Genomic DNA, 25,615 nt, shown 5'->3' on the forward strand with positions numbered 1-25,615 from the left:
AGAAATTTCACCTCCCCAAGGTGGAGGAGGGGGCCAAAAACCAGGAAGCATGACGACAGCCATAACTCAAAGAGCACATGGTCACACCACAGTCTAGCAAGGCAGTGGCCGCTGGTTGCTTGCAGTTGAGTCCTTTTAACCATTCCCTTAGATGGGGGAAGATGATTAGGGTGATTGGGTGGTGGTCTGCTCCTTGTCATTACAAAGGGGCAGACAAGTGCAGGTACTGACATTAGGTGATGGACAGCAGGCAGATGGGTGGGTCAGTCACATGATTGCTGCCATGGTGAGGTTTATTTGTGTCACATAGGTCACAAAGGACTGATTAGGTTAACCCTGGGGGCAGGGGGCAGGGGGGACCTGCAAGAGAGACATTTGCAACTCACAAATTCCTTGACCAAAGGTGGCCATATTATCACTTTTATGACTTTGGCCAACCAAAGGGTGATCTTTGATCTTCAGCCTTGACAAAGAACCTAAAAGTTTACTAAAGATTATTTTGCTAAACCATGAATTAAAAGGATGGGCTATCCTGGTCTTGCATCTGATGGAGATTTGCTGAGTGAGGGATGGGATAGGCTGCTGCTTGTCCTGTAGTAGAATGTCTGAATGCTTTCTAATGGTTATGCTGAGACAAAAAGACTAAACTAAGAATAAGCTAAGTTTTTCCCAGGTTTCTATAGGTACCACCTTTCAATTATGTGTTAATAAGCTCATTCTGCTTCTGACACTAGTATCTGGACAGAATAGTCTTACCATTCCTGTTTAATGTTCTTGGGGTTTTGGGAGGAATCTGGCAGTTTGCTGTCAATAACTGTAGAAGGGTCTTTGCTCTTGCTATGAAGTTCAGGTTGCAAATATTTATGAAAATTCACTGCTTCAATATGGATACATAGTTGGCAAATCATTTATTTTACGACAGCTGCTCAGAGCTTCAAGTATAGAACTATTTTTAAGAAGATTCGATGATAATATTATCTTGAAGATGGTTGGTAATAGAGGAGGAAATGACTTCCTTAGCCTGGTCATTGGTCCTAGTGTATGACTAACAGTAACGCATAGGATAAACTAGATTGTGATACAATAACAAACTGCTCAAAAATCTCAATGGCTTATGACAACATAGGCACATTGCTCAATCACACTATGTGTCTTGGGCAGGTTGTGGATCTATTTTATGTCAGCTTCACTTTGGGACCCTGGTACATGGAGCAAATCCTATCTGGGATGCTCATCTCACAGAGGAGGGAAGAGAGAGATGTGGATGACAAACTGGCTCTCAAAGCTTCCACTCACATTCAACTGACTGAAGCAGGGTGCGTGGCCATTCCTGAGTTCAACAGGCAGTGGTACATAATCTGCCACAGAAATGGGCAGTGACTCTTTTGAACAATAATAGAACCTACCACACTAGTGCTGTGACTCTATTCCTAGGTACATATGGAAACTTCCAGACCAGTCATCTCTCCAACCAACATCAACGCTACAGCTTCTGAAACATTCACGATACTTCAGCAAAGGATGAGGATCGTTGAGGAGCAGACCAATTCTCTGAGAAATGACCTAATCATGTTGAATTTTTGTGAAAAAAGGTAACAGAAAAATAAACTGGGTCTCTGTAGGTTTAAGGATTTTGTTTCACTGCTTGTTCATAGGCGTCGTAGTAGTTTGGCAGATGAGATAGATATTAAGAAATGACAGTTTGCATGTGAACGTTAGTTAGAAAATATTTGTAAGATAAAGAGTTGTCATTCTGTGATAGAACTATGATAATTATTCGTCAAACAAATTAAAGGATATTAATTAGGTACACAAACTTTGGTATTCTGTTTATCTTCAACATTTGATTAAAAAGAAATTATAATTTGTTAATGTAATTAAGAAACTATTGATTCTTATTTTAAAATTGAAAATAGACTTTGATATTTGTTAAAGTGAAAAATCTAAAATATTGTGTCATGCTATTCATTTGGTCCTAAGCTGCTTCTTCCTTGTTTATTATAAAGTAAAAGAGAAGTTTGGAAGTCTTAAAAAATTTCATAGCTGGGCTCGGTGGCTAATCCCGCGCCTTTGGGAGGCTGAGGTGAGTGGATTGCCTGAGCCTGCGGGTTTGAGACCCGTCTGGGCAGCGAGACCTCATCTCTACAATGAATCAAAAAATTAGCCGGGCATGATAGTGCGCACCTGTAATTCCGGCTACTCGGAAGGCTGAGGCGGAAGGATCGCCGGAGCCCAGCAGGTCGAGGCTGCGGTGGCTGGGAGTGACCACTGCACTCCAGTCTGGGTGACAGAGTGAGACTCCAACTCAAAGAAAAAAAAAAAATTCATAATTTAGAATAAGGTATGCAAAAAAGGAACTTTTTTTTTCCCCTAGTGCTGCTAAAGCAGTTACTGAACAAAGTTGGTTTAGCGATAACCTGAGGGATCTGGGGGCTTAAGGAGCCAATGTCAAATTTTCTGTTGTGATTTTTTTAAAATTGTATTTACATTTCCTGAGTGTCTTTTACTAAGACATAAAATTAGAATAGTTGGTATTATAACACCCATGGAATATATAACTCTTTAGCAGTTTCAAATTATATTTGGCACAAATGTTAAACATGTTGTTAACACAATAGAAATGTTTATTATGACTTCATTTAAAAAATTTCTCCAATGATGTGAATATATTTCCTCCATGCTAACATTAATTCTTAGTTCACCATTTTAGAATTAGTTGTTAATATGTTTTATGTATCACTTATTTTTATATATAAAAAATTTATGAAAAGCACAGATAAAATAAACAACAATTAAACGTCAGTGATTTTAGCCGGGCTCGGTGGCTCAGCCTGTAATCCCGCGCTTTGGGAGGCTGAAGTGAGTGAATTGCCTGAGCCTGCGGGTTCAAGACCCGCCTGGGCAACTTGGCGAGACCTCATCTCTACAATAAATAAAAAAATAAGCCAGACATGGTAGCGTGTCTCTGTAATTCTGGCTACTTGGAAGGCTGAGGCAGAAGGATTGCCGGAGCCCAGCAAGTCGAGGCTGCGGTGGCCGGGAGCGGCCACTACAGTCCAGCCTGGGCGACAGAGTGAGACTCCAACTCAAAAAAAAAAAAAAAGTCAGTGATTTTCATCCATTTCATGTTGGTTCCATCCTCCTTACCTAATGGTGCTCTCTGTATTTAAATTTGGAGGGGCTAATAAATACTTGTTAACTAAGGAATCCAATTTTTAACAAATATTTTTATTTTTAATTGGCAAATAATAATTGTATATATTTGTGGGGTACAGTATGAAGTTATGATACATGTATATGTTGTAGATTGATTGAATCAAGCTAATTAACATATCCATCATCTCACATACTTATTTCTTTGTGGTAAGAACATTTAAAATCTACTCTTTTAGCAATTTTGAAACATGCAATACATTCTTATTAATTGTGAGGGTGCCTCAGATTTTTCCACCCATTCGATGTGGATATTTTTGTAGTTACCTGGTGCAGAAGATTCAACTCGTTTCTGACTTTCTCTCAGAGGAAACTTAGCACTTGTAGACATTTATTGGGTGTAGAGAGAGTCAGAAGCCTGCCATGTTGCTCACTTCACTCTCTAATTGTTATTCTTTTTAGAAACATTACGTTGACACAGTGGTTAGGATTACCATAGTACAAATTTCATTGCATAATATTGTCATATTGGGATCTTTGTCCAGAGGCCAGTTAGAAGTTCCATATTGTTTAGAAGATCCTGCCAGCCAGAGAGTCCTTAGCCCAGTCCAGAATGAAGTGATTTGTTCAGGAAAAACAGATATTTTATGGAAGAACTGTGAGTTTCTGGTCAATCGAATGTGCCGTCTGGAAAGCCTCATCCAGTCCTTGAAGATGAACATCTTTCGTCTACAGACTGAAAAGGATTTGAATCCCCAGAAGACAGGTATGGAGAGAAACAAGTCATCAGGGGCTTGTGTTAGGTGCTCTGTGAGTTTTTTGTTTTCCTTTGCTGACCTTTCTACTGCTTGATGCCCCTCCTGTGCCACCTGTAGCTTTTCTGAAGGATCGTCTGAACACAATACAGGAAGAGCATTCCAAGGACCTGAAGCTCCTTCACCTTGAGGTTCTGAACTTACGCCAGCAACTGAGAGATGTAAAAGAGGAAGAAGACAAGGCACAAGACGAGGTGCAAAGGCTGACCGCCACGCTGGAGGTTGCCTCAGAGACAAAGGTTGGAGTTCAGAGACCTGAAGGACAAACTCCTGCCATGTGTTAGCTGGAGGAGACAACACACTTGCAAAACTGACCTTTAAAATAAGTGATGTTACATGAGGTTCTTAGCATGTGACATCTGTCTGCACTGGTAACTATCCCACTGTTGTGCCATCAGCAGTTGATTATTTATGGCACCCTCATCCTATACATGTGATGGTGGGGTCATGAGACAGGAGGGGGAGTCTGCTCTTTAGGAGCTCGCTTGCTAGTTGGGAGTACAAAAAACATGAAAAATTAAATAGGGAAGGAACAAGGGTGTGGAAAATGTTACAAGACAGTGCAGGACAAGAAGTGGGAACTGCCTAATAAGGGCTCTGTGCTCAGGTGTGCCTGAGAAGGTGAGGGTGCCCTGTCGGAAAGAGGTAGCTTCAGGAGAGAGACAAAGTGGAGGGGTAGGGACATTCAAGGAGCACACGCAGGTGCGGCAAGGAATAAAGACCATTAGGAAAAGAAGCAGTACTATTCTCCCTCCATGGGCCAAGCAGTGCCATAGAGTTCAAGGTGTTTTATTTCATTGTTGCAAAATCTTGTGAAATGGGATACTATTGTCCCTATTTTTAACACTAAACTACTGGGACCCCAAAAGAAGTTGCTTGTCCAAGATCACACATGCCTGTCTTCTTCCTGTAACTTGGCTTTGAACCTAGATCTTTCTAATGGATGCAGTTAGGGGGACACATAAACTCGCCTGACAGCAGTGAGGATTTCCTTGTGGGAAGACAGTTGGACATTAGCTAGCGATCCATTGCATAATGTCTCAAAATCAAGGATAATCAGTGAGTAGGCTTGATCCTATGGGTATGATTCAGATTTTTGATATGGAAGTGATATAATAGAAACAAAAACTAATTTGGCAGTGTTATGGAGTATCGATTAAGGGGAAAATAAATTGCAGTCAGAGAAACCAACTAGGAATCCATTGCATTATTTGTGGCATGAGCCTAATTAGATCTGATCAAGGGTTGTGACATTATGGAAGGAAACAGATATTCTGTGAAGAAGAATCTGGTGGAATAGGGGACTGGATGGAGGCTTGAGGTAGGAAAGAAGGCAAAGACAACTCAGGTTTGACATCTGGGATTGTGGTAAGAATAGAAAAGAGTGAGTAGTGAATGCTGTGTTTTTCATCCTCAACTCCTAAGTATGAATAATATTTGAAGCTGGCAGAAATAGACTTCTTAAAAAAAAAAAAAAAGGAATATACCCTGTAAGTAAAATGCTTGTCAATTATCAGATTATCCTCTGATTATTGAATTTTACATAGGAGGTGGGTGTGATTAATCATTATTTGAGATATAAAAGAGGAAATTATAGAAGTCTTGAATCAAAGTAATAAAACAATTTTCCTTTTAAATAACTCATTATAATAATTACTTCAGACTTATAATAAAGGAATGTTTATAACCATATTAAAAATTGCATTTTTAGCCTGCCAGAAAAAAAATCCTAGATTTGAACTGATAAACCTATAGACAATTTCTTCCTGTCATTTCATGTTTTAGAAACTTTTCTCCTTCTACTTTTAGAAGAATGCAGCCATTATTGAAGAGGAACTGAAAACCACAAAACGTAAAATGAATTTTAAAATTCAGGAGGTAAGATAAAAAAATGCAGGAGGGTGGAGGAGGTGTTGGAATTGCAGGGAAATGAAGACAGCAGAAAGAGAATGAAAAGAAACCTTTGAAAAAGAAAATGTATGCCTGTGCAGCTGGAAGTCGTTTGAAATATGCCAACTGAATTCCAGGGAAAGTGCCTGCCCTGATGTGACATTGAGGCATCCTTTGCCTCAATACTGCCACAAAACTAGAAACAAAAGTCAGTGCTCTCTGAACTGGGCAGGAGGTACTGTAGTGTGCGGTTGCCCACGTTCTGCAGTTAGGTGCCAAGGCCTCTCCATTGAGAGTTGTGTTAGAATAGAAAGCTTTTAATAAGTCTGCTCCTCTGATTTTCCTTAAAACCTTAATTTTAGCCTGAGTTTGAGTAGGTAACAGATGGGGAAATGTGAAGTAGGTGGCTGCTGAAAGCTGTTGGGCTAAAGTGTGCCTCTGAAAACAGTGAGGAGTCTGAATTGTTAACGCACATGCTCTGCAGTGACCGAAGCCTCAGGCTTCGCTGGCAGAGGGGTAGCACATTAGTCCAAATTATGGACCAAATGATGTCGGAATGACCCTGTTAAACAAAACAGAAGTGGACACCCTCCTTAAGAAAATTCCTATGCAAAACTGTTTTTAAAATGGCAAATTTTAGTGCTTTAGGTGGTAAACGTAGCTATCAGGAAAATTCTTTTATATCAAGTGCTTTATTTGCCAGTAAAATTTCTGATAAAAGCATGATTGTTTATAGTTAGAATGTGTCACTTTTTTATTTTTTAGATCTTTTAATAGACTATTTTGTTAGAGCAGTTTTAGGTTTACAGAAAAATTACTCAGAAAACCCAGAGTTCCTGTATAGCTCCTCTCCCCACTCCAATAGATCCCCCCTTTTTTTTCTTTTTGAATTAGAGTCTCACTCTGTTGCCCAGGCTGGAGTGCAGTGGCACGATCATGGTTGACCACAGTTTCAACCTACTGGGCTCAGGTGATCCTTCCATCTCAGCCTCCTGAGTAGTTGGGACTACAGGTATGTGCCACCACACCCGGCTAATTTTTTAATTTTTTATAGAGATGAGGTCTTGCTATGTTGCTTAGGTTGGTCTTGAACTCCTGGGCTCAAACAATCTTCCCATCTCAGCCTCCCAAAGTGCTGGAATTATAGGCGTGAACCACCCTGCCTGGCTATTTCCCCATTATTAATATCTCACATTAGTGTGGAACTTTTGTTACATTTGATGAACCAATATTGATCCATCATTTAACCACAGTCCACAGTTTATATTAAGATGCAGTCTTCTTCGTGATGTACAATTCTGTGTTTTTGACAAATGTATAAGGCCATATATACACCATTACAGGGTCCTAAGGAATAGTTGCACTGTCCTCAAAATATCTTATGATATACCTCATCCCTCCTTCCTCTCCGCCAACCCCCTGGCAACCACTGATTTTTTTTTTATCATCTCTATAGTTTTGTTATCACTGGAATCATACAGTATATAGCCTTTTTGGACTGTCTTCTTTCACTCAGCATATGCACTTAAAATTTCCTCATGTCTTTTTGTGGTTTGATGGTTCATGTCTTTGTACAGCTTAACAATATTCTGTTGTATGTACCAATCTGTTTATCCAGTCACCTATTGAAGGACACCTTGGTTGCTTCCAATTTTTGTCAATTATGAATAAAGCTGCTATAAACATTGTGAGAAGGTTTTTGTGTGGACATACGTTTCAACTAATTTTGGTAAAAAACAAAGAAGAAACTGTTGGATCTTACCAGCTTTGTAAGAAACTGCCAACCTGTCTTCTAAAATGGCCATACCATTTGGCATTCCCATCAGCAAGGAATAAGAACTTCCGTTGCTCCACATCCTCACCAGCACTTGGTGTTGTCAGTATTTTGAGATTTTTTCATTCTAATAGGTAGGTGCATAGTGGTATCTTGTTTCATTTTGCAGTTCCTCAATTACATATGACCCCAAAGATCTTTTCTTTTTTTTTTTAATTGGAGTCACACTCTGTCATCCAGGCTGGAGTGCAGTGGCACACTCACAGCCACTGCAGCCTCAACCTGCTAGGCTCAGGTGATCCTTCTGCCTCAGCCTTCCAAGTAACTGGAACCACAGATATGCACCACCACACCCGGCTAATTTTTTTTTTTTTTTTTATTGCAGAGACGAGGTCTCGCCATGTTGCTCAGGCTTGTCTCGAACCTCTGAGCTCAGGCAATCTTCTCGCCTCTGCCTCCCAAAGTACTGGAATTACAGGCTTGAACCACCACCCTGGGCCTCATATGTTTATTTGCCATCTGTATATCTTCTTTGGTGAGGTACCTGTTATTTTTGCCCATTTTGTAACTGAATTGTTTTCTTATGTATTTTAGATACCAGCCCTCTATCAAAAATGCGTGAGGCTAATGTTTTCTCCCAGTCTATAGCTTGTCTTTTGGTGCCCTTGATAATGTTCTTCACAGAGCAGAAGATTTTAAATTTAATGGAGTCCAATTTATCAAATTTTTCTTTCATGGATTTTGGTGTTGTATCAAAAAAGTCATCAACAAGCTCAAGTCACCTAGGTTTCCTCCTATGTTTAGAAATTTTATAGTTTTGCATTTTACATTCAGGTCTTTGATCTATTGTGAGTTAATTGTTATGAAAGTCATGAGATTTGCTCCTAGATTAAAATCTTTTCAGGGTATGGATGTCCAGTGGTACCAGCACCATTTGTTGAAATAAAAAATCCTTTCTCCACTGTATTACTGCTTAACATTATTTTTAATTGAGAAAATCTTATTCCTTTTTTTTTTTGAGTCAGAATCTCACTGTCACCCAGGCTGGAGTGCAGTGGCATACTCATGGCCACCGCAGCCTCGACCTGCTGGGCTCAGACAATCCCTTTGCCTCAGCCTTCCAAATAGCTGGAACTATAGGTGCATGCCACCACGCCTGGCTAAGGGAAAATCTTATTCTTAATTCTTGGTTTTGTGGTAAAATCTTGATTTTTGATGGAGCTCTGTCAAGGACCTGCAGAAGAACTGTACTAGTCAACTGATATTTTGAGGGTGTGTAGCACAGGAAGGGTATATTAGTTTGCTGGGTTGCCATAATGAAGTCACACAGATGGGGTAGTGTAAACAAATTTATTTCTGGAGGTTCTGGAGGCCAGAAGTCCAAGATCAGAGTGTCAACAAGTTTGGCTTTTCCTGAGGCCTTCCTGCTTGGCTTGCAGGTGGCCACCTTCTCACTGTGCCCTCACACACACTTTTCTCTGTGTGTACCTATCCTTGGTGTCTCTGTGTGTCCACATCTCTTCTTATACAGACACTAGTCAGATTGCATTAGGGGCTACCCTAATGGCCTCATTTTAGTTAATTACCTCTCAAAAGGTCCTATTTCCAAACAGTCATGTTGTAAGTAGGCTTCAACAGGGCTATATACAGATAGAATAAATATGGTACTTATCTTCCTAAGAGATAAGAAATATATATGTATGTATTATGTAAAAATATATATAAAATTTGGATCTGATAAACATTAAACAGATTGATTGTACTAGATAATAATTCAGAAATTGATACCTCTACAATATTGTTACAGGACCACTAGGCAGACATACCCACTGTGCAGTCACAGACACTGAGACAGCAGAGTCTGTAGCAGAGAAAGAGTTTAATTACAGGGAGGGCTGAGCAAGGAGATAGGAGGAGTTTCTCAAATCCATCTGCCTGAAGAGTTCTGGACTGGAGCTTTTAAGGGGATTGTGGAAGGCAGGGGGCTGGAACATTAGGGTTGTCGATTGATTGGGGTCATAGGGATGAACTCATCAAAATGTGAAAACTATTCTCTGGTGAGTCAGTTCCTCTTAGGGGCCTTCAAACCAGCTGACGTCAGTAAGTTTCACTAGTATACAGGACCTGAAAGAATATCTCAAAGAGAAAACTTAATATTTCATAACGTTAAAGTTGTCATCTAAGGAGCAGTTAAGGGCAACTATAAACTAGAGCCTATGTGATTCTAAGACAACAGATATCAGCCAGCTAGGAGAAGGCAGGTCAGAGAGCAAACTGACTCCATGATTAATGCTGAGTGTACATAGTTTATTTTCTTTTCTCCTACTCCCTTCTTCCCTGGTTAATTTTATGAAGTTTATAGAGATAGTTTCAGCATAATTATAAAATATCATCTTTGTAATGCACTTTTGTACATAATATGTATATCATGTATAAAAGAAGAAGATATCTCTTTTGAAAAGTTACCATCCTTTAAAAAGATGACTAGCTAAATCCTTTCAAGTTTATATCATGGGAATGATTAAAACAATTCAAAAGAGTTAAATATTTATTTTAATTATGAATTAATTATAAATTGAGTCACATTTGACAGTGACACAACTAAAATAAATATGAGATGATTTTATGGATTAGTATTCTGAAACTTCCAAGGAAAAAATTATATCTTGAACAAATTATACTATATAATTTGGCAGAAAGCTTAGAAAAATATATATTAAGCTACTCCATATGATTATAATCTGATACTAAAACCCAAAAAAATATAGCCAAAAATGAAATCTATGGTTAATTCTTACATAGAATTGTAATATTTATCATATCATGGGATAAGTAAGCAATTTCTAGGCTTAAAAGGAAGGAATAAAATTATTAAAAGTGCAATAGATTTTACCACATAAGAACTTAAACTTCTACATGTTAAAAAGCAAAACTAATAAAACATAACAAAACTAGACAAAATGATCATTTCCCCTTCTTTTAGATTGAAAGAATCACATTTTTCTGCTTTTTTAATTTGTTTTTTTCATTTTCCCTTTTAAAGTACTGAAAATTGACTAAAAATGCCCCCCCAAAAAAACAGTAGACAAAGGATAAGTACTGAAAATTCAGAAAAGAAATATGTGGAGCTAATAGCCATGTTAAAAGATGTTTAATCTCACTAGTAACAAAGGAAATGCAAAAATATTAACACATTTTTATTTATTAGATTAGGAAAGATTTTGGAAATGATAATACATGGTGCTGATGGGATTTATTCAAATACTGCTAGATGGTGCCATTGGGGAGTTACAGTATGTGTCAGAGACTAAAAGTTCATACCTTTAATCTAGTGATTCTTCCTGTAGGAATTTATCCTAAGGAAATTATCAGAAACAATGAAAGATTTACTCACAGGTATGTTCAGGACCGTAGGAGTTAGAATAGTGAAAAGTTAAACCTACATGTTTAATATCAGGGATATGATTAACAAAATTATAGAGCATTTCTAAAATTAGCAATCTTGCAACAATTATATGCCAACACATTTTTTTACCTCTTTCAACTTTTAAAAAACTTTCAAAAAATTATAAAATATACCATCCATAGGGAAAGCACATAAAATATTAGAGAATAGTTACAAAGTGTGCTATTATATCATCTACTCTGGGGTTTAAAAATATAATTTCCTTCAGTTTAATATCACTTCATAACAGAAATAGAATTCTCTGCAATTCCCATTTAAGTTGGAAATATCTCTTTACCTCATAATCAAAGATAGCCTTCATACTTTATCTGATTCGTTTTATAGTCATTTGTTGACAGAAATAAGATCAGTGTACCTCCAAAATAGGACAAAACCAAAGTGAGTTTTCTTACTCTCGTGGACCACTTAACACAACACTTCTGACACCAGAAGTATGGCGACTTTTCCCCGTATACTAAGCAATTCTATTCTTCAGTGGACACCAGCTGGGTCTCCTATAATTCAATTCAATTCTGACACTATCTACACAGAGACAGTGTCACATCCCACAGTTTAAGGACTCAGTCCCACAAGACTGCCCCCAACTTCAGATATCAATTGCAAGTGCCAGGTTGTGACCTCTTCTTTTGACGAGCTGGCTATTGATCAGGGTTCCCAGATCCCCTCCTGGAGTTCCATTAATTCGCTAGAACAGCTCATGGAACCCATGAGGGAAACACTTGACTTACATTTTCCTGTTTATTATAATGAATAAATGAAATGCAGATGAACAGCCAGACAGGAGATGCACAGGGTAAGGCATGTGAGGAGGGGCGCAGACTCTCCTGGCATGAGCCCTCCAGGAACCTCTGCATGTTCAGCTATCCAGAAGCTCTTCAAACCCCATCCTTAGGGGTCTCTATGGAGACTTCATTACACAGGCATGGCTGATGACATTATTGGCCACTGATGATCAGCTCCACCTTCACTGCCTCTGCCTCATTGGAGGTTGTGAGGGGCTGAAATCCCAGCCCTCTAATCATGCCTTGGTCTTTCTGGTGACCAACCCATCGGCAAGCTACTCACCCCTACCAACCAGCCTTCTCATTCACATACAAGAGACACTCTTCTCAGGAGATTCCAAAGTTTTTAGGAGTTGTGTGCCGGGAACCAGGTGCAGAGACCAAATTTACATTTCTTACTATATCACAGTATCACAGAACTCAAATTCTTGAGTGTCACTTTTGTCTGGTACTTGTTACTTCATTATTTGTTTAGACCTTTAAATCCAAAACAGAATCAAGACAGCTTTCAGAGGGATGTTTATAATAATACAGGGGGAAAAAATGTGGAGATGAAGAAATCAAAATATAGGAAATAAAGAGTTGAAAAATAAAGTCAAAAATACACACTAGGTAAGATACTAGTGTCTTTCAAATCTTTTTTTTTTAACAACAGTCCATTACAGGACATATTTTACACTTCATTACCATACACACAGATATTCATGAAGCAGTACTTACTCTTACCACTTGCTGTGTACTCTGTTCTTTTCCTTCTATTCTATTATATCCTTTCTTTTGATCTCAAACTTAGAAAATGGTCTTAAACAAAAGAAGATGAGCAATACATTTGATCTATATTTCTTCGAAGGTTATCCACTAGGGAGACACAAAAGCCTGTTTTTGAGTAGTCCTAAACAAAGGAAGATGGTTTGAAGATGGTAACTCTGCTCTTTGTTACATGGACATGACAATCACTTGGTCTCACCTGACTGCGATATTGCTCTGTAGTTAAGGAGACAGCTGGCTCAGGAGAGGTACCTCAGGGAATCTCTGGAGAAATCTGGATCAGCCATGCTTCTCAAAATCCAAGAAATGGGCTCAGCAGTGGAGGTGGAGCACAAACAGGTAGGAAGATTTCCTCTCTTATTTACATTGGGGAAGTAAATCCAAAAGAGAAAAGCAGATGTCTTACCTATAAACTTACACTTTTGCCAACTTCCTCTTATTAAAATTGTCACTCTTCTTTAGTAATATGTTAACATTCTTACTACAGACTTTTTTGAAAAATGAGGAAAAGAAACAAACATCTTTTTAATAAGAGGCTGGTGTCTGGTGTGTTGGAGAAAGCGCGGCACTGTATTCTGCCAAGATCTCAACTGTGACTTAAAGACTAACTTCTCTTTTACCTTCAGTGATGTTAAGATTGGAATATGACCTTACACATGTGCTCTAAGGTTGTTTATTAGAGATCTTTACCTGGACCGGGTGTGGTGGCTCACACTTATAATCCCAGCACTTTGGGAGGCCGAGCCAAGAGGATTGCCGGACCCCAGGGGTTCAAGGCCAGCCTGGGCAACTTGGCGAGACCTCATCTCTACAGTAAATAAAAAAAATTAGCTGGGCACTGGTGGCGTGTGGTTCCAACTACTTGGAAGGCTGAGGCGGAAGGATCACCTGAGCCCAGCAGGTCGAGGTTGTGGTAGCTGTGAGCATGCCACTGCTCTCCAGCCTGGGTGACAGAGTGAGACTACGTCTCAAAAAAACAAAAACCAAGAAATCTTCACCTTACAGCAAAGGAGTTTTTCTTATACAATTTCAGGTACAACTTTTGCAGCAAGATTGCCTTGCCCTACGCAGTTCCATAAGGACCACCCAAGAATTACTGGCCCAGGAACAACAAAAGAAAGGAGAGTTGGAGACGGCTACCTCACAGCTGAAGTCTGATCTAAGTATGAAAATAGATGTGGGAAATCACATTCTGGTTAGTTTTTGAGATTTCATGCAAAAAGTCCCAAATTCTTGAAGTGGCCAGTGTTGCTAGTACTTCCCATAATCCTGAATGTAGAAAGTTGCTGATTTCCTTTCTGCCTGTAGCACTGAGACAAAAAGGAATGTTGTAATATTAGTTTTGACCCTCTTAATTTTAAACTATTCTTTATTTAGGTTTATTTTGTTCCAGGCTTATTTGTTTGTGAACTTGAGAACATTTGGTTTCTAGACATCTAGGTTGGACATTGGATAGTAAAATTTTAATAAGGGATATGGTTATTAACCCTTTCTAGCTTACTGATTTTATGTAGTTTATCTATTCTGGTTAACCATATTTGTAGAGATAGATGGTCCTAAATTACCTTAACGAGAGCTCAGATTAATCTCATTTTACAGTTGACTATTCAAAGATGACATAGCTAGAAAGTAGAAGGGCCCAGACTTGATCGCAAGTTGCTCAGTGTGCTTCTTCCAACCCATCAGTCCTTTATTATACAACTCTTGCTTATATATGTCACTGTAAAGCATTTCCAGATAGTCTCAATGACAGAAGTCACAGATGATAGTGCAGTGCTTCACATAATTAACACTTTGTGGTTTGCCCCAAGCTTTCACATAAATTATCTCGTTAATACTCAAAGTTGTCTCTATTTCCCAAAGTTACAAAAGGAAATATTGGTAAACTGAGCCCTGGACCTGGGTCTTCTGACTCCAAGCCTGCCTTTTCTTCAGTGCACTGTCTCTGCTCTATGATACAATGGGGCAATACAAATCATAAAACACGTAGAGCAAAGAGTAACTTATTCAGTGTCTTGACTTATTGTTTTTAGCAGAAATGCTTCCTTTTCCTTCAGTTGTTGGCTGGTGAATTACTATGTGAAGTTCCCACTGACAGTACCCCAGGAACATTTTCTGTCTCTCTGTGATTGTTTGCCTACAAAAATGCAGGTGACATTTTATGGGTCTGCCACATTATCCCATTTGAGATTGATGACAACCTTGTAAGACAATATCCACATTCTGTAAAAAATATAATGATCTAGAGAGACTGTACCTAAGGACCCACAGCAAGTGAACCACTGGGCCTAAAACACGTCTTTCTATGATCTCAGTTGGCCCTCTGATTAAGTAAGCTTTTATGTTACTTTCTCGTTGGATTAATTCTATACTTTTGAATTTTGTAAAGAATATGTAGAAGACCATTAAAAACTGAAGATTAAAACAACAGTAATGCAAACTGACATGAAGAAAAGCAGCTATGTGCTTAATATTAAATTATAGACTGTTGGCTTACATGTAGTTTTACTACTTTAAGGTACAAGTAGTTTTTCTAGCTAGAAATTAATAAAAGGAATGCCTTTAGATATTTGCTTCAATGAATTAAAAAATGTAACTTTATACACAGTTTATTAACAATAGACACTTATATACGTATGTTACTGAAAATGATTACATTGTTCTCTCAAGTAAGAGAAACACTACCCTTTCATTCTTACTTTTATCAAGATAAGTAATATAGTTTATCTTTTTGCATATTTTAAATTAGAGTTTATTCTATTGAATTGTGGATTCATGTGTTCAAAAAGTATGGTTTTCCTATATGTATATCCTATATAAGGTTTTTCTATATATGTTCTTGTATATATTCTATATAAAATGTGATTTTTATGTGTTTTATAATTTTCTGGCTTTAGAATGTTTAACTAATAGATTTCTATTGTTGGAAGCCGCCACGGAGGCCCACTGAGCGTTAGGGATCAGGGAGGGCCATGGACCCTGAGACCACTAGGATGCATTCGGAAGCAATTGACCCCATTCCCTCCCTCCTTTTCCATTTGGCACTGCAACCAGGAAAGGCTCCTGCTGGCTCTAACAGAGGACTCTGAACTGAAATGAACACAACTAACTTGGGGGTCTATTGTTCCCATTTTCCATGGTTTATGGTTTTTACTTTTAAACAATTTAAGTTTAACTTTGAGTCACATTGAAGAGCCTTAGTGCAAGTCACAGGTTCTCTTGATGTGATTTTAGAAAATTATAGATACAGGTTTTAGAAAATAATTTATATAGATTAAAGAAAATTTAAGTACCTATTTTGTTATAGAAGTGTGGTTAGTTCAGTTTAATTCAGGGAGGCTAGTGAAGTTTGAATTAGGCCAGCTGGTGCTAGGAGAGTATAGAGACTAGTTTGAATTAGCATAGAATAGTAAAAGGTAATATATCATTATGTTGGTTTCAGGTGTAAGCACTGAAAGATGTTATGTAGCTGTAAACAATTTAGGGTACATAGAAACTGGATAAGAAACAAAAAGACAATTTGTGGTTGTTCTTTCTCATGTTCTTCCTCGTGTTTGAAAAATACAACTGCTTGAGAGTGGGGGGTGTCCTGTGTGCACTTGAACCTGTTCATGTGAAAGGCACACATGCTACCTTTTGTGTAACCATAGCAGCAGGAGTTCCCATGAAGATAACTTTGCAGAGTTTGGGGATAAAAGCCCTTGGAGAACTCTCAATAAACAGCTTCTGCTTAATTCTAAGCAGGAGTCCAGTCCCTTTCTTTCTCTCTAGTTTCTTTTCTTTTGTGAGTCGTCTATGCTGTCACACCTCCAGAGACTCCCGACCCTTTCAGGAGCAGGACTCCGGCACTCTTATGAATTTTTCTATGAAGGCAGAACATTACCCTCAAAACAGCTTTCCTTTTTTGGCTACTAGCATATAGTGCCAAACTGTTCCATGATTTTCTGACTTTTGGTTTTCGTTTCACTGTATATACCTGGAGTGGTTTCGGATCTTTGTTTTCCACATAAAAGCGTCCTCCTGAGCTTACACCAGTATCTTATTGCCAACTAAGTGTGTGTATTTTGATGCCTGCAAGTATGTCAACACATGTGGAAAACACTCTTTCCTCTAAACCTGCCCCTTGCTCTGATTCCCTGGGAGTCAAGAGTCCCCTCTCCACTCAGCTATGCAAGTCTGAATGCTAGATGTTCTTCTTGGCTCATTTACTGCTTCTACCTACCTGTCAGCCACTGTGTCCCCACCACCCTCTCTGCTGACTCCCTCATCTGTCTTTCTTCTGCTTCCCATGGTCATGACCAAGGACAGCCAGTTCTCATGGGCTTACATGTCAGTTACTGCAACAGCACAAAACTGGCTTCCCACCTTTCTGTAACTCCTGTTAGCATGAGCTCTCCAACAGAAATCTTTGATTACGTTCCTCCTCAGCTGAAAATGCCTCAGGCTCATCAACTACTTGTGGAGTAATCTGTGACCCCCTTTACCATCACAAATGGCCAGGGACTGGTTTCTTGGTAATTCCATAACTTTGTTTTCAGACCATAAAAACATAAAAAGCTTATCTTTATTTCCGCAAAATATACACTAAAAAAAAACAAACAAAAAAGAAAGTTTCTCAGGGAAAGCAGTATCATGTAATTTCAGTGTGTAAATCATTATTATCATAGTTATATAGACTTTTTGTTTTTAGTTTCTAGAGATGACCTCATTTCCAAGTTGGTTGAAGAAAATAAGGTAAGTTTTAAGGTAGTGGAGTACAGAGGTGGTCTTTCCTCTCTTCACTAAGTCCCACTTCCTCATCCATGTTGGCTTACAGTCCTTCTGATTTTCCTAAAATCTTTATAAAAGAAATTTCATGTAGATGAGTCGTGTACTTAGAGTAATACTGGCTATTAAGAACTAAGAAATCATTTCATCCAGGATATAGTTTGGAAAAGATGAATTGTTAAAAATAATGAGACAGTTGTACTTTTTGCCTGTTGCAAACTAATTGCTATAAATTAACTTTTTAAATGAAATGTAAGAAATATAACTACTTTTTGGTTGATGTTTTTGTACAAGAGTGTGAACATATGTAATGCCTCTAAACTGTACTTAAAAATGTTTAGAATGGTAAATTTTATGTAATGTATATTTTACCATAATTCTTAAAATAAAAAAGTACAACTACTTTATTTATCTTATGTTTCTAAATTAAGCTCTTTATTTGTAGATGCTATTTGGAATAATTTTTCTGGACACTATCATGAGATAGTGTTATGTGTTATGTGACATTTTTCTCTCTCAAGATGCTTCTCCTGGGAAAATAGAAAGGTGGTTCTCTCACTGTAGGGAGAGGATATACACTTTGTCCTTCCTCATTCTACTAAGGACTTTTTAGGGAAAGCCCAGCCCACTGGTCTCATCTCTGCCACCTTTCTCCCAGCTCAAAGAGAAGTAATTCCCATTACCACCACCACTCAAAACAAAGGCTCTTTCTTCTGCTCCACCCCTAGGTACTCCTTGATGAAAATGTCTTCACTTACATATAACTGTAAAAGACCCTTGGATATGTACTTTTGAAATCACAAGTTCTTACTGCTAATAGCAAAATATGTGTATGTAAGATTACAAACCTTTAATCTTTTTTTTTTTTTTTGAGTCGGAGACTCACTCTGTTGCCCAGGCTGAAGTGCAGTGGCATGCTCATGGCCACCGCAGCCTCGGCCCTCTGGACTCAGGCGAATCTTCCACCTCAGCCTTCCAATTAGCTGGAATTATAGGCATGCGCCACCTGCCCGGTTAATTTTTTTGATTTATGGTAGAGAACGAGGTCTTGTCATGTTTCCCAGGCTTCTCTCGAATCCTTGGGCTGAGGCAATCCTCTCACCTCCGACTTCCAAAGTGCTGGGATTACAAGCATGAGGCACTGTGCCCTGCCAAACATTTAATCTTAGGGAGTAGAACTTTGATATAAGGATAGCAGCTTATCACTCATAAGTAGGCAATAAACATTGGGCATATTAGGCCAATTTTTTCTAGTTGGAATCCCAAAGTGAGAATAGATTTAATAACCAATTTTTAAAAAAATAGACTTTATTTTTTAGAGCAGTTTTAGATTCACAGCAAAATTGAGCAGAAGGTACAGTGAGCTCCCATACAACCCCTGCCCCCACCCATGCACAGTCTCCCCCACTGTCGTCTCCCCCACTGTCAACTCCCCCACCAGCGCAGTGCACTTGTTAGGATTGATGAACCTGCACTGACACATCATGATCATCTGAAGTCTATAGTTTACATTAGGGTTCACACTTGGTGTTGTACATTCTATGAATTTGGACAGATGTATAATGACATATATCCACTACTATGGTGGACATATTATTATGTATATTATAATGTCATGCAGGGTAGTTTCATTGCTCTAAAAATCCCTCATTTTCTACATATTTGTCCCTTCCTCCTCCTTAACTCCCAGCAATCTCTTTTTTTGTTTGTTTGTTTTTTATCATCTCCATAGATTTTCCTTTTCCAAAATGTCATATATTGGAGTTATATAGTATGTAGGCTTTTCAGATAGGCTTCTTTCCCTTAGTAATAAACATTTATATTTTCTCCTTTTCTTGTCATACCTTATTTATTTATTTATTTTTGAGTTGGAGTCTCACTCTATCGCCCAGGATGGAGTGCAGTGGCATGCTCGTGGCCACCGTAGCCTCAACCTCCTGAGCTCAGGTGATCCTTCTGCCTCCCCCTTCCAAGTAGCTGGAGCTACAGGCATGTACCACCATGCCTGGTTAATTTTTTTGATTTATTGTAGAGAAGGGCTTGCCAAGTTGCCCAGACTGGTCTTGAACCCCTGAACTCAGGAAATCCTTCTCCCTGACCTCCCAAAGTGTTAAGATTACAGGCGTGAGACTTGTCATGTCTTAGTAGCTCATTTCTTTTTAGTGCTAAATATTATTCCATCATCTCATGTACCACAGTTTATCCGTTTTCTTACTGAAGAACATCTTAATTCCTTCCAAGTTTTGGGAATTATGAATAAAGCTATAAATATCTGTGTACGTTTTTGTGTGGCCATAAGTTTCAGCTAATTTGAGTAAATACCAAGGAATGCAATTACTGGATTATTTTGGAGGAATATGTTTAGTATTATAAGAAACCACCAAACTGTCTTCCAAAGTGGCTGTACTATTTTTACATTCCCACCAGCAATGAATGAGAGTTTCTTTTGCTCCCCATCCTTGCCAGCATTTGGTATTGTCAGTGTTCTGAATTTTGGCCATTCTAATAGATGTGTAGTGGTATCTCATTATTATTTTAAATAAACTATTTTGATAAATAATTTAAAAATAAAGAGAAAATTGGGAACTGAAGCTGTCGAGATTTTTAAAAATTATTTGTAAGAGTCTATGCGCTATTGCGCACTCTTGTAACCCTAACACTTTGGGAGGCCAAGGTAGGAGGATTGCTTGAGCCCAGGAGTTCAAGACCAGCCTGGGCAACATAGTGAGACCTTGTCTCTGCAAAAATTTTAAAAAATTAGCCAGCTGTGGTGGCACACACTTGTAGTCCCAGCTACTCAGGAGGCTGAAATGAACGGAAGGATCGCCTAAGTCCACAAGAATGAGGTTGAGGTGAGCTGTAATCATGCCACTGCACTCCAGCCTGGGCAACAGAGTAAGACACTGACTCAAAAACAAAAATATTTCATTGGAACTTGAATTATTACTGGTCAAAATAGAACAGTATTTTCATAGCAATACATATAATATATCTTACATGTCAAAAAGAGAGTAATCTTTTTTTTTTATAGAATGTGCAGGTGTCTTTCAACAAGGAACATGAAGAAAATGTATATTTGAGGTCTGAAATAATATCCCTTCGTGAAGCATCAGAAAAAGCACAGGTAAGTTATCACCATTTCTCTAGATTATGGATAGTATTTAATTTAGTTTGATTAAAGAACAAAGAACCACAAATAATCCTGATTATATAAATTTATAACATCTCCATAGTCTAGCTTTTGTTTCTGTAAGAGTTACTTCATCTGTAAAACATTATCAAATTAACTCATTTCTCATTTCACTCTCCAAATTCCTATGACATATAAACATATAAGATATAATACTGAATCATTCACTAGTTTGTACTTTGTCTGTGTTTGCTTTCTAATTTACTCATCACATACATATCTTCTGCCCACAGCATACCAGTTCAATGGCACTGGTTATATCTTTTACTTTCTCTGTATCTTCTATGATAAATAGCACAGGAGGAACCTAATAAATGCTTGCTGGGTTTTGGAGATATATAAGCATTTCCTATGGGATGGTGGTTCCCAAATTTAGCTGATGTTTACACACACACACACACACACACACACACACACACACACACACACACACACACACAAACAAACGTATATCAAGAAGAGTTAGCCAGACACGGTGGCTCAAGCCTGTAATGTTATCACTTTGAGAGGCCCAGGTGAGAGGATTGCCTGAGTCCGGGGGTTTGAGACCGTCTCTACTATAAATCAAAAAATTAGCCAGGCATGATGGCACAAGCCTGTAGTTCCAGCTACTTGGAAGGCTGAGGCAGAAGGATAGCCTGAGCCCAGCAGGTCAAGGCTGCAGTTGGCTGTGAGCATGCCATTGCACTCCAGCCTAGGTGACAGAGGGAGACTCCAACTTAAAATTAAAAAAAAAAAAAGAAAAGAAGAGTCACCAAATATGCATGCAAGCTGGAGTTATTTATCCCAGAGCCCAACGAAATTGGGTTTGTTGCTTAAAATAACTTTCCTGTTGGTACAATTTGATTACATCAATGTTAGAATCATAGCATTGCTATGCTTTCTTTATAATAAAGAGAATACAAAGTAAATATGCTTTTAAATAAAAAGAATAATAATAACGATAACTACTATTATTCTTCCCATACTAATAGCAGTTAACACTGTTACTGAACCCATTCTACATTCCAGGCAAATTCTAAGCACCATATTTTACTAACAGAAGGCAATCCTTGCCATAGCCCTATGAAATAGAAACCATTCTTCACATTTTAAAGGTAAGGAAACTGATATACAGAGAGTTCAGGAACACAGCTAATGAATGAAATAACTGGAATTTGAGCTCAGGTCAACTGTCTCTGAAGAAAATTGGCTATTTCTATTCTAAGAACCAGTAATCTCTGTTTCACCCCCAGTTACTTCTTGCTGAAGAGTCTGTACATCTGGCTATGCTCTGCATTGTTCTAACTACTATACTTACAATGTGTGCCAGATCATCCAGGTTTTTTTTATATCATTTTTTTTTTGAGTTGGAGTCTCACTCGGTCACCCAGACTAGAGTGCAGTGACCGCTCACGGCCACCGCAGCCTCACCTGCTGGGCTCCGGCGATCCTTCCTCCTCAGCCTTCCGAGTAGCCAGAATTACAGGCATGCGCTACCACGCCCGGCTGATTTTTTGATTTATTGTAGAGATGAGGTCTCGCCTGCCCAGGCGGGTCTCGAACCCACGGGCTCAGGCCATCCACTCTCCTCAGCCTCCCAAAGGCGCAGGATTACAGGCTGAGCCACCGAGCCCAGCTCATTTCATTTTTTATATATTTTTCCTATTGTTCCTTTAATGTCATTTGTCTTTAAAGAACTTGTTCTTTAAAACATAAGATTCTGCAGTTGGAGACTATCATTCTAAGTGAACTGTCACAGAAACAAAAAACAATACCACATGTTCTCACTCATAGTGGGCACTAAACATTGGGCACATGGGAGGGAATAACAGACACTGGACACGCCAAAGGAGGGAGTAAGGGGAGGGATAAGGAGCACATAACTCTCCATTAGGTACCGTGTGCACTACTGGAGGTGTGGGGGAGCAGAGGGCTTGCTGAAGCACAGCCTTGCCTTCACACTACTGCTTATGTAGCAAATCCTTACATTTACCCCACAAATCTAAAATTTTTAAAAATTCTAAAGGAAAAATACCACTTAAGATCTTTGTTAATACGTTAAAAAATAACTGATAATTAAGATAAATATTTTTCACAAGAATACAAATTTCAAAATATCAGAAGAAAAGAGAGTTAACTACATGTATGATAGATCTGTACCTCAAAAGATTTTTGTCTTACCTTGAAAGATTAATCTTGTGATGGCATATTTTGCTTTTATGAACACTGTAGTTGGTGAAAGAGTTTAGGTATTTTGTTTTATCAGCTAAACAATGCTGAATGGTCATCATCTAATCATGGTCATGGACTGTTTATAATTTTGGCCTGGGCACCTACACTGTAAATTCCATTCTGCAGATGTCTTGCTAATGGGCCAGTAGCTGGTTCAAAGTTGTGAAGATGGGTGAAATGCCACATGCCTCGTTGCCCCACCAAAGTCAACATGTCTCCTCTTTTAGTTTAGAGTCATTGGCTGGGCTCGGTGGCTCAGCCTGTAATCCCAGCACTTTGGGAGGCCGAGGCGAGTGGATGGCCTGAGCCAGTGGGCTTGAGACCCACCCGGGCAACTTGGTGGGACCTTGTCTCTACAATAAATCAAAAATTAGCTGGGCGTGGTCGCGCACACCTGTAGTTCCAGCTACTTGGAAGGCTGAGGAGGAAGGATCTCCGGAGCCCAGCAAATCAAGGCTGCAGTGGCTGGGAGCATGCTACTGCACTCCAGCCTGGGTGACAGAGTGAGACTCTGACTCAAAAAAAAAAAAAAAATTAGAGTTATTTAGGCTAGAAACTCCGAATACTGGAAAGTATTTTATAAGCTAGTAAAATGAGAGGATAGTATTGCATATAGTAAATTATAATTCATCATGAAAAATGATACGTATATGGGAGTGATTCTTCACTGGAGAAACATGACTGCTGTATACGTTGCTTAGGTTTTGAATGACCAGCTGACTACACAGTGTTCAGAGCTGAACTGCATGCTTCAGGCTATGAGTATGGAAAAAGCCAGGATCATTGCGGACCACCAAGCCATTCTTCAGGTATTCATTTAACACTCATGCACTTTTAGCAGAGTTTACCAGGTGGCAGAGGGCCACCCCAGCTGAGGGATCAGGAAATGTGCATGGCCACTGATGAATAATGTATTTTAACAATATGTTCCCAAAAATTTGCTGAATATTTTCCATTAGTTGTTCTCAGTTTTCATTAGAGAAGTGATTTGACCTTACACCCAGTGCATTTTAATGGTTTCTTCTGTAGTATCATTACTTTAGGACACATAATTGCCTGTTCTGTTATTTTTTTTTTTTTTAACGACTAAACGCCGGCCTTTATTTCTTTTTTTTTTTTTTTTTTTTTTACAGCAAGATAGTTTATTTATTTCTTGGTGTTCAAAGGTAGTTGCCAAAAACATTTAAATTTTATATAAACTGTTCTGTTATTTATAGCATCATGGAGGACACTTATGACTAACCCTAAAGTACCTACCTTTCCCCCAAATGCCCTGTGACGTCTCATTTTACTGAGGCCATTTTCTCTGATAAGAGTGTTCTTTACTTCATCTTCAAATATTTGAAATTCCTTTTATTCTTTAAGAGTCACTTTCATCAGGAGCTTTGTTCATCCAACAAGATGCAATGAGTTTTTTCTTTCAACTGCTATTAGGACACTAAACAGACTGTCATGGTCATGGATCTCATTTTCTTTAGTATACTTTCTATATACATAGCAATGTGCTAGAAATTTTAATATGGTACCTCCCTTAATCATATCAGCCATTATCTAAAAGGATATTTATTATCCTCCTCTTCTTACAAATAAGAAAATGAGGTTAACTTGCCCAACGTCACCTAGCTAGTAAGGAGTAAAGCTGCATTTAAGCCTAGATGACTTTGGAGTTGATGCTTTTTTTTTTGCTTTTTTTTTTTTTTTTAGTCGGAGTCTCACCCTGTCCCCCAGACTGGAGTGCAGTGGCACACTTAGGGCCACCACAGCCTCAACCTGCTGGGCTTAGGTGATCCTTGCACCTCAGCCTTCCAAGTAGCTGGAACTATAGGCACGCACTACCATGCCCGGTTAATTTTTTGATTTATTGTAAAGATGAGGTCTCGCCAAGTTGGCCAGGCTGGTCTCTAACCAGTGGGCTCAGGCAATCCTCTCACCTCAGCCTCCCAAAGTGCTGGGATTATAGGCATGAGCCACCATGCCCGGCAGAGTTGATGCTTTTAATCCTTGTGTTATGCTGCGGACCACCAAGCCATTCTGTATTCTCTAGTAGTAGTTTATGTGCATGTTTCACTTCCTGAGTTACATTGTGAGCCGTGGAAGCAGGACATTGCCTTATATAGCTTTGTTATTTCCTGCAGTGCTAGGTATAACAGATGCTCAATAGATACTCTTCATTAATTCTACTGACGTTTAGTGTTTACTCTGCAAATGTGATACTGGATCTAGATAGTAGTGAGAAGGTGAATAGGACTAAGTTCCTGCTTCCATGGTCTTAGGATTCATGACCTGGATAATGAAGCATCTGTTAATACACATGCCATTGTGTTATATAAGCGGGTCCCATATCACCAGGGCGAAATATGAAGGTTTGCTTTGCAATCAAGTATGCTTGAAATATAAGCATTTAAGAAGTATTTACAAAATAGTTGTTCATATATTCTATAGTTGCAGAAACTTTATGGATTATAACTTGGGGTATATGGTGTATATTTTGACAATTCCAAAATGGTGAGCCAAGGAAAATAAACCATGTAGGGCACTTATAGTGCTTCTGCTGTATTGGTATCTGTGTCCTAGTTAAGATATTTTCAAGCCGGGCTCAGTGGCTCAGCCTGTAATCCTGTGCCTTGGGAGGCTGAGATGAGTGGATTACCTGAGCCCGCGGGTTCGAGACCCGCCTGGGCAACTTGGTGAGACTACATCTCTACAATAAATCAAAAATTAGCCAGGTGTGGTAGCGCGCACCTGTAGTTCCAGCTACTTGGAAGGCTGAGGCGGAAGGATCGCTGGAGCCCAGCA

At 38.9% G+C, this 25,615-nt stretch overlaps 1 protein-coding gene across 1 annotated transcript in view; it reads left to right on the top strand.

The window, feature by feature from the left end:
* The first annotated feature begins 1,428 nt into the window (after positions 1-1,428).
* CCDC150 (coiled-coil domain containing 150) overlaps positions 1,429-25,615 on the top strand; it is a 76,334-nt gene continuing 52,147 nt past the window's right edge. Inside the window, exons 1-9 of the mRNA XM_008069476.2 lie at positions 1,429-1,592; positions 3,699-3,919; positions 4,029-4,207; positions 5,778-5,846; positions 12,871-12,987; positions 13,682-13,811; positions 17,339-17,382; positions 20,447-20,539; positions 23,521-23,628. Of these exons, the coding sequence (XP_008067667.1) occupies positions 1,441-1,592; positions 3,699-3,919; positions 4,029-4,207; positions 5,778-5,846; positions 12,871-12,987; positions 13,682-13,811; positions 17,339-17,382; positions 20,447-20,539; positions 23,521-23,628 (1,113 nt within the window). The 5' untranslated portion in view covers positions 1,429-1,440. The remainder of the gene's footprint in view (positions 1,593-3,698; positions 3,920-4,028; positions 4,208-5,777; positions 5,847-12,870; positions 12,988-13,681; positions 13,812-17,338; positions 17,383-20,446; positions 20,540-23,520; positions 23,629-25,615) is intronic.

The sequence above is a fragment of the Carlito syrichta genome, unplaced genomic scaffold (genome assembly GCF_000164805.1).
Source record: "Carlito syrichta isolate Samal-C Ts95f unplaced genomic scaffold, Tarsius_syrichta-2.0.1 Scaffold312064, whole genome shotgun sequence".
Taxonomy (NCBI): domain Eukaryota; kingdom Metazoa; phylum Chordata; class Mammalia; order Primates; family Tarsiidae; genus Carlito; species Carlito syrichta.